The sequence below is a fragment of the Oryzias latipes genome, chromosome 21 (assembly GCF_053564925.1).
Source record: "Oryzias latipes strain Hd-rR chromosome 21, Olatipes_Hd-rR_3.1".
NCBI lineage: Eukaryota > Metazoa > Chordata > Actinopteri > Beloniformes > Adrianichthyidae > Oryzias > Oryzias latipes.
Window position 1 is genome coordinate 10,310,569 of NC_136257.1, and position 9,460 is coordinate 10,320,028.

Below are 9,460 nucleotides of genomic sequence, written 5' to 3' on the forward strand. Positions count from 1 at the left end.
TGATTTTTTGTGAGAAACAAAATGTACAAAATTGATTCCAGGAAATAACATTGTATTATTTGAAAAATGGAGCAGAAAATAAGTATTTGGGCAATGACAAAAGTTTACCTCTGTACTTTGCAATGTAAACCTGGTTGTCAATAACAACAATAATAAGTGTCTAACATTTCCTGTACGTCTTCACCAAGCTTGCACTGTAGGTGCTATTTTGGTCAATTCTTCCATGCAGATCTTCTCAAGACCTCTGATTTTTTTTTGTTGTTTTTGGACAACACAGACTTTTAACTCCCTTCGTAGATGCTTTAGTAGATTGAGATCCAGAGACTGGCTAGAAGACACTTGAACCTTGAAGTGCCTTTGACATAGCCACTCCTTTGTTACCCGGGGGATAAGTTTGGAATGATGGCCATGCAAGAAGATCCACATATGTTTTATCTTTAATGCTTTCACTGATGGAAGGAGGTTTTTGTCCAAAAAGCAGTCCAAAGCATGATACTTCCACCTCCATCCTTCAGTGGGTATGATGTTCCCCATGACCTTCTTCCAATCCTTGTCTGGATTGTCCAGGTGGTTTTTGGATAACTTTAGACGGACTCGGACATGTGCTGGCTTTAGCAGACCTTTGGAGCTCTGCAGGATTTAAATCCAGGACAACTGTGTGTGTTACTATAATAATCTTTGTTACTGGCGTCCCTGCTCTCTATAGGTCATTGACCAGTCCCCCCATGTAGTTCTGGGCCCTCCAGGTGGAGGGAGATTGTCAGTGGTCTTGTATTTCTTTCATTTTATAATAATTGCTCCTCCAAGCTTCTTGTTTATTGTAGATTGGTTCATCACAGTCTCGTTGACATGTTTTTTCGAGATTTCCTCCAGAAAATTAACACTTGAGCAGTCCAAACTAAAGCGGACCAACCATCTGAGTGTGAAAGCCTCCTAATGTTGCATGGAAATTCTTGGTTTCAACAAGTTCTCAATTTTGGGCAGTGTTGAAAATGAAATGTATCCAGTCCCTGCACTCTTTACTACACCATGTTTACCCACAAGACATTTTCTAACTTTTTTGTGATCGTGTCTTCAGATTCCCATTTAGGCTGTATATTGGTTTCTTGCTGATAATTTTTTACTTGCTCTTTTTATTCTCCAGAAAGTTTTTGAGCATTCTGCACAAGGCTGTTTTTTTGCAATTGAACAAAGGGGAATTTTCTCAAGCAGACTAATGTTTATTCTTTGGTCAACATTAAAGTTCGGGTAATTCTTTACAATTGCCAAGCAAAATGGACTAGCCAGGCAAATGAACTCTCAATGAAGACTAAATCTGCCAGTTTTCCATTTCGGTTTCACCTAAAATCGAGTAAACACAAGAAGGTTCATTAGAAAGAACCAAAGTTATGAGTCTCTAGAACCAGTTTATTGCTTATATGTCAACTACAATAAAGCGGCATTGCACAAAACTGTTCCTGCACATTAACTCGTGTAGTATTTTGAGATATATGTGCACATTTTTTTGAATAAGGCAGAAATTGTCTACTTTTGTTGAAAATATTTATCTAACAGCTAGAAAAACTACATGTGTGAACATAAAGAAGCAGGTTCTTTTGACATTTTTTTATTTAGTCACAAACTTTTAAGGGTGCTAAAAGGTGCTTTTATTTCCCTTTTTTCATTGGTTCGTCCTGCTACCTGGTAACATTACAACCTCAATGTCCATGTCCGATGGAAAGCACTGTGGCAGGATGAATCAGATGTTATTTCAAAGTGATGACTAGACTAGATATAGCCTAGGGGATAAAAAAAAGATGAGCAAACTGACTCCAGGACCGGCTCCGTGTTACCCCTAGACATGGTGAGTAAACTCTCAACCAGCCTAACATTTATTTTCAGACACAAAACTGCAACAGGTTTTAAAATTACTGCTAACTTTCTCAAATAGAAAGTGCTGCATACTCCCACGTGACTGTCTGTTTTTTGTTTGCTGCTCTATAAGTGTCGGTTTTGTTTCCTATTCAAGCTAACTACGTGCACGAGTTTACTCCAAAAAGATGAAATTTTTCTCTTCAGTTTGAATTTTGATTGCGATCCTGACATCGCTGGATGGAAAGATGGAAAGCTTCAGATTCAGCAGGCACTATGTCTGAAACAAAAGTTACACTGAGCAGCCTCGTCTGGTTAGAGAGCTTGTTTTCAAGTCAGCAGGTTGTTAATTTACATTGATCTTGTGACCCGATATCTTTGATTGTCCTGCTTCTTTGGTGCATGCACGCCTCCTGATGTTGGTGTCCTGTTTTTCTTCTCATCAACAGCAGCCTTTGAGGCTTCTCTTCCTCTTTCACCGCCTGTCTCCGTCTGTCTGTGCTGCGTGTCTCTTTCCCTGTCTTCTCCGTTCCCGTAGTACCCTGTTACAGCATCTCTGGCATTTATATCTCTTACATTATTTTTTTTCCTCTGCCCTTCTTTGTGTTTCATCTCCCTCCCACCTGTGCACTCTCCGTCTCACTCTCTCTCCCCATCTTCCTCCAGCTACTTCCCTGATATTGATCTGTATTCTAGCCATACAGCTGAACCGCCTTCGGCTCTGCGATGAGCTCAGATCTCACTTCTGCCTCTGCATGTATACGAGCGAGCATGCAGGAAAGAAGCTGCTCCGAAGCCCCGCTTGTCTCGACGTCGCTAAAAACGTACCACAAATATTTGATCCCTTCTGATTTCGGTCCTTTCCCCACTGACAGATGATCAGTCTACGTATTTTTAGGTTTATTTGAATATTGGAAGACTCAATAAAAGCAAGAAAGACTTATTTATTCACTTGCTTTTACATGAGTAGATAAAAATTTTCATCCCTTGACAAATCATGGCTAAGTTGGTGCAGTAACCCTTGTGAATGTCCAGCCCTCTCATTGGCTGGGAGCATTAACTGTATATGAGAACTGGATCGGGTGAGTGTGACATCTCCCATTGAAAATGACTTGCCTCTGGTTCCAATGTAATGAATTCGATTCAGTCGCCATTTTTTTCAACTTACGGACACCGCCATGTTGGAACCAGGAATCTTCAGTGAGCAGTTATTGGTCCAAGTCGGTCTAAAACTGCAGCAACCGTAGACATAGTCTATGGCAGGGGTCGGGAACCTATGGCTCGCGAGCCATATATGGCTCTTTTGATGGTCACATGTGGCTCGCAGACAAATCTTTAATTATATATTTTTTTTCATTAGACCAGTCCTTCTCGGGCGCGATGCGATGCCAGAGGCGCGCAGTAGTAACAGTGCTTAGAGAGAGAAATCTGCGCCAGCGCTATCAGTTACTATTATCTATTATTTCACAGAGTTTGTACCAGCTGGAAACCTGTGAATTGCCGTGCCTAAAACTGCGCTCTCCCGTCTCTGAGAAAGAGCGCGCAGATGCGGGGACGGGATGTGTGAGGAAGAAAGCAGGGGGGAGGGGCGGCAGCAGGTGAATCGCGCAGGTATTGTAAAAACGTAAAATCCGCTGCCCGTCACTCACTGCGGCGTGTGAGTGTGTGTTTGGCTCCCCGTCTGCATGTGATCAGTCTGTCTCACATCTACAGAACATTGATACTAACCTAAAATCACGTTTAAAGTCTCAACGCCTGCATGAAGCAGAAACTCACCACGGATCAACCAGACTAGACCATCAGCAGAACTACCACGAGAAATACTCATCATTTATCAGCAACAGCATAACGATGTTATTAAAAAGAATCCACACTTATTGTACTTTAAAAATGTTGAAATTAAATCAAATGCACATATTCACTTGTATTTTTAGTTTTAAACATATTGTCGCGGACTGAGTTGGATGGCTGTTGGGCCGCGTTAAAAGTTCTGGAGTTCATTGAACGCGTCAAGCAGAGATCTGATTGGCCCTCAGTTCTGTCGCTCAGCCTGTTGTTAGGTAGTTTGGACCAATGGGGTTCAGCAAAGGCCGAATAAGGGAAATGGGAGGGCTGCAGCGGGAGCAGGTGAATATAAAGTTGGGAGACGCGCTGTCGTCTCGGCGGGAGAGATTTAGGAGTTGCTGAATTAATTGTTCGGCGTTTGTTGCGGTCTGCAGTAACCAGAATAAAGAACCTTAAAAGAGGTTAAGTCTCCGTGCCTCAGTGTGGGAAAGAGACACTACATTACTGTATGGCTCTTTGGAAATTACATTTAAAAATATGTGGCGTTTATGGCTCTCTCGGCCAAAAAGGTTCCCGACCCCTGGTCTATGGCAACCATTCTGCCAATCAGGAGTGAGCTTGATGGATGGCCACATCCCTACCATTTGAAAGCGTGTTAGGGAGAGTCAGTCCATCAAAAATTTTACAAGTTCAACTTAAGACCACATACTTTTATCGAGGCATCTGATTGGCCAGTTTATAACATTTCCAGTAAAGAAAAATTATTAAAAAAATAGGATTACCAAAAAGATATTAAAAAATGTATCAAAGCTAGATTTGTTATTCTGACAGATACAACAACTGAGTAATAACTTTTTATTTCTCAATAGAAGTCTATGGGATTTTAGCTTCCTGGAACCAGGGGGTACTTCCTATTTGGATGGTGGTGGTGTGTGTGTGGGGACGGGGGTAACTCGGTCCAGTTCTGATATACAGTCAAAGGCTGGGACCCACTTGGTTTGTTGTTCTTGAACTTCTCTGCTTAGATCAGAAGACTGTGTGGGGGTTGGACTATGAGGTGACTCCTGGCTGGGCTCCTTCTGCTTGTCACCACACTGGGACTGTGTGCTGCCCTCCCTCCTCGTGCATTTCACTTAAAGGCCACATATGTTTTTGCACAGCTTCTGGAGGGTTTTTCCCAAATTTTCCTTTCTCAGAGGAAAGAAAGATCGTTTATTTGGTCTCTCCCTGCCTTTGGGCATTTAGTCAAAATAAGGAAAAAAGGGGATTTGAATTTCAAAGAGGAAGATTTTTATTTTCAGTTTCAAAGCTTTTATTGATAGAAGCGCATCAGTTTACAGAGAGTTTATAGATAAGTGTCCATCCCTTTTTTAGATCCAAAAGAGAACGCATATCAAAAAAGTTCACTAAAGCTTCATGAACCAGCAAAATATGCTGGTGCCATCCCATTACTATAGTGAGAGATGGCATCCCCTGAGAAGAGAAAGCTGCCCAGCCAAAACATTTGATAATGCCTGTCTGCTTTCAAGGTTTTGGGTCTGTGTCTTTCCTAAAGAGAATTCATCTTGAGGCCAAACTATTTCTCCTTTGTCACCCTCATGCTGTGTTCAGTTTTCTAAAAAACATCCAATTCAAACTGTTGATACATAATGTGAGTTTGGTTCAATTTGTTTGGTTTGTCTTTTAGGAGATGTCATCCTTCTCCTCTCAGGATCTCATATTAGTCTTTTTGAAGACTGTTCTATAGTTTGGTTAGGGTTCCCTCTCACAAGAGACATGCTGACCATTGATTGTATAAGAGAACTGGACTGAGTGACTCTCTTCCGCTTGGTGTTCCAAATGGGAAGTACCACTGGCTCCAAGAAGCCAAAGTCCCATAGACTTCTATTGAGAAATAAACAGCTGTTACTCAGTCATTCTATTTATTCGAATAACCATTCTTACTCTGATACCTTTTTCAAACACATTTTTGATGTTTTATTTTAATTCATGACAGTTTTTCTGTAGTGCAAGTTATTCAAGTTTTAAACTGACCAATCAGGTGATCTCACGGCGAACGTTTAAAATGTTTGACAGATTCTCCCACTTTGAGCCCTTAGCGCACTGTTTTTAGACATCTCTCTCTTGCCTTAAGGCCCGTTCACACCGGGACGAATTTCGCCGGCGATTTTCGCCGACGTTTAACGCCTCGTGACTAAACAAAGTGCACCAATGTGAGTGTGCACACCGACGCGAAAAAACTCCAAGCGTCAAAGCGTCAAAAAAAAAAACGCCTCGGGTTCGTTTTTTTTTTTCAACGCGTCGCGTCGAAATCTATTCGACCAATGAGAATGGCGCTTTTGCACACGTGTCTGGAGCTTCTGAAGTTACAGTAAAACACAACTTGGGGGCGCTCAAACACAAAACTGCCTTGCTGAGCACACATACCAGCGAAGAAGATAGACGCCAAGTAGCGTCTACACTGCCCCGAAGAAATAATGACGGACATTCTAAAATATCCCCGAACCGAGCACCAGTTGGAGCTACTGGTGCTTGAAATATTCATGTTTTCTTTGTATTATTCTGACAAGCGTGTAAATACTTGCTCTCTTCTTCTGAGTGAAAAGCGACTTTAAGAAGCGTAAAGTTGCGCAGCGCCACCTTGTGTACAGGAGTATTTCTGTTTACATTAAACGCCATCTAATGTCAGGGAAGGAAATTGCATGTTCGCTCGGCTCATCGTCAGCGAAAATCGCCTGGGTGTGAACACAAAAGACATGGCGAAAAACGCTGGCGAATAACGCCTGGCGAATATTCGTCCCGGTGTGTACGGGCCTTTAGAGTGTATTAAGGTTATGGCTTAGTCACAGCTGCCCTGACGGGTGGGTGTGGGCGTGTCCTACTGTCATGGTTGTCAAACGGATTTTTTCATGTTTTTGACTCCACCCCCTCAAATCCTGCAGACTGTGCAAGGGGCCCGTACCTGCTGTTCATGTGATAAGTGTGTGCTTCTTGTTTGCACGGTACAAGTTTGCCCATCTTTTTGCCCACAAACAACTCGTATCTAGCATTGAAGGAAGTTGTGACTAATGCTTAACTAAATTAGCCTTATGAATACTTGCATGCCCACACACGGCAGACGGCCGTGGGGCAGAGGTAGAGCGGTCGTCCTCTGATCGGAAAATCACAGGTTCCTGCCTTGACCCCCAGGTGTCAAAGTGTCCTTGAACAAGACACTGAACTGCACATTGCTCCTGGTAGTTATGCCAGTGTTCGGAGGCGGAGCCACCATTAGTGTGTTAATGTGTGTGTGCATGGGTTAATGGGACTGTGACTGTAAAGCACTTTGGGCCTTTTAAGAAGGTAGTAAAGCGCTATATATAGTAAATACACGTCATTTACCATTTACAACAATGGTACATTCCATTGTCAACAAGCCTCAAAGGAAACTGCAAGACACACTTGCACTCCCCTTAAGATGCACCTTTAACCGGCCACTCTTCTCTACGACCACCCAAAAACCTGCAGCCCCTGCACAGGTCAACTCCTGCATGCGTGCATGAGGTTATACCTTTAATTGTTGGCCCGTAATGCCTATCTATGAACCTTTGCCCAGCTGGATCAATGAAGGAGTTTTTCACTCTTGTTTGATGCTGAAGTTGTCTCCTCTCTAATACACACAAAAACCATAATCCTTCCACCTCCATGTTTGACAGTGGGTATAGTGTCTTAAAGATCATAGGCAGCAGTCCTCCTCCTACAAACATTGCTCGATTTTGTGTCCACAAAAACAACATTTTCACTAGTAAACTTCTGACAGTCCTGTGCAGTGGTTTTTTTCAGCAGGGTGATGTTTGGGGCACTGCAAGATTTCCGTCATTTAAGTCCTCTACTTGTTTTGTGGATCATTGGTTCCATCTGCTCTGAGGTCAAAGACACGATTCTCCGATTTATTCCTGAACTGATTCCTTATGGTCGTTCAAGCTCCTGCTTGAAATACTTGTTAAAATGTTAATCATTTATAATATTTTGAATAATGGAATTTGTGTTATAATTGTTTCTGGTCAAATAAATCTACCATGAAAACTCTCATCTTTATCTTTAAATGGGAATTTGTTTGTTTTTTCCTTACAGCAAAAAAATGTGGGGGGGGGGGGGGGTGGACCTTAGCACAACTGTTGTTGCATTTGTGTTGGTCAGCGTAGTTGACGTGTGTGTGTGTGCCTTTCTTTCAGCTGGCTCTACAGTCACGGCTCTGTGACCGCACTCAAATTGGCGAGTACTACCTTGGGGCAGTGCGCTACACACAAGCTGACCTGGAAGACCCTAGCGATGACGACGACACCAACGTGCTCTTCTACTCTCCCGACATGACCCTGAAAGGGCGAGGTTCCTGACAGAGAGCAGGAGACAGAGAGGGAGACAAAAGAGCTGCAGGAAGGAGGCACAAAGGAGGGTCGCAGGCAGAGAGAAGCACAGAGGATTAGAAACCGAGAAGAGGGAAAGAAACAAAATGTAGGGAGGGAATGGTAGGGAAGATTGCGGGGACAGTCAGGCAGATAGAAGCCGGAGATGAGCTGTCAGGTTCCATTATTAATCCCCATCCTTTACTATTTAATATCCTTAAGACACACACCACACATACTGAGCAGAGCTCCAGCTCAACAGAGCTTAGAGGGTTCTCCCCATGCTGAGGGAGGGCGTCTACCGCATCCCAACAATTTCCAAATTATTTACCATTTTCTGCACCATTTTGTCACCTGTTCTTCATTATTTTTGCACACTAGTGGAGGGGGAAAAAAAGTATTAATAAGCGGCCACGGAGGGCGATGATTGCAAAGTGTTTCTGAAGAACTTGCAGCTAGTCACCTTTTCACTTCTCTGCAGGAGATGAGTGGAAAAAAAGCAGCCCTTTAAAGTCATGTGTGTGTCAGCATCTAGATCTGCTGTTAGATTGATCCTAGCAATGCATAATTTTCCTCCCAACAGGGGGGAAGCGGGGCAAAAGAAAAAAACTTTAACTCCTAAGATGGGTAGAGAAGACCCATCTTTCTGAGTCAGTCAGAACGTTTCCATTCGCTCAACATTCTGTCCGCTGGCTGCTCCAGAATGAATGCAAGCAGGAGATTTATCGATTAGAGTTTAACCAGGAATAGTTCAGCCTTAGCCAGACTAACGTGTTTACATGAACTTTAGGAGTCTGCTTTGACTCTGAGTGACACTGTGTTTGGGTTCTGATGTCACGCATTGTCCTCTCTGTTCATTTGAAGGTTGTTTTGTATTTTTTATGAACACGTATTTGTCATGCTGTATTTATATCAGATCAATGAACTGTTTTTGCTTATGTTTTATACATGTATTTTTGTACTTGCCTTAAAAGGAAATGGGGGGGAAAAAAGTTTGGCCTCTTTTTGTCAGAGCTTTACAATCAAATGTTTTAATATTTAATTGAATAAAAAATATTCATGTGGACACAAATTTTGGGTTTAATTGGCAGGATTGTGGTTATTTTGGATTCAAGTGCAGCTTAAAAAACATGTGAGTTTATGATGCTCCCATTCACGACTGGGTTTGTCTCAAGGCTTTAAACTTAAAACTAACTACAAGTATTAACAATGCAGTTTTTACCAAATAAATTAAGATTTTCATAGACCAGTTGGGTCAAGATGATTCCAAACTGTGATCATCTTTTGGTCTGTTTTCAAAGCGGTCATAGGTCTTTTAATTATGATTATGCCGTTTTACAGAAATTAAAAAAAAAAAGTTTTGGTTTGTAGGACATAGTTTCTGCAGAGCAGCAGTAGCCCATCAGAAATTCACCTCTGAGTTGTGGGCAGAACTGTTT

General features: G+C 42.3%; 1 protein-coding gene across 5 annotated transcripts in view; it reads left to right on the top strand.

Annotated features, from left to right (window-relative positions):
* si:dkey-100n23.5 (cyclic AMP receptor 1) overlaps positions 1–9,093 on the top strand; it is a 73,150-nt gene extending 64,057 nt beyond the window's left edge. For all 5 annotated transcript variants that reach the window (XM_078940077.1, XM_011489322.4, XM_011489323.4 and 2 more), the window contains one exon: positions 7,851–9,093. In XM_078940077.1, coding sequence (XP_078796203.1) covers positions 7,851–8,012 — 162 coding nt within the window. In that variant the 3' untranslated portion in view covers positions 8,013–9,093. The remainder of the gene's footprint in view (positions 1–7,850) is intronic.
* The last annotated feature ends 367 nt before the right edge of the window (positions 9,094–9,460 follow it).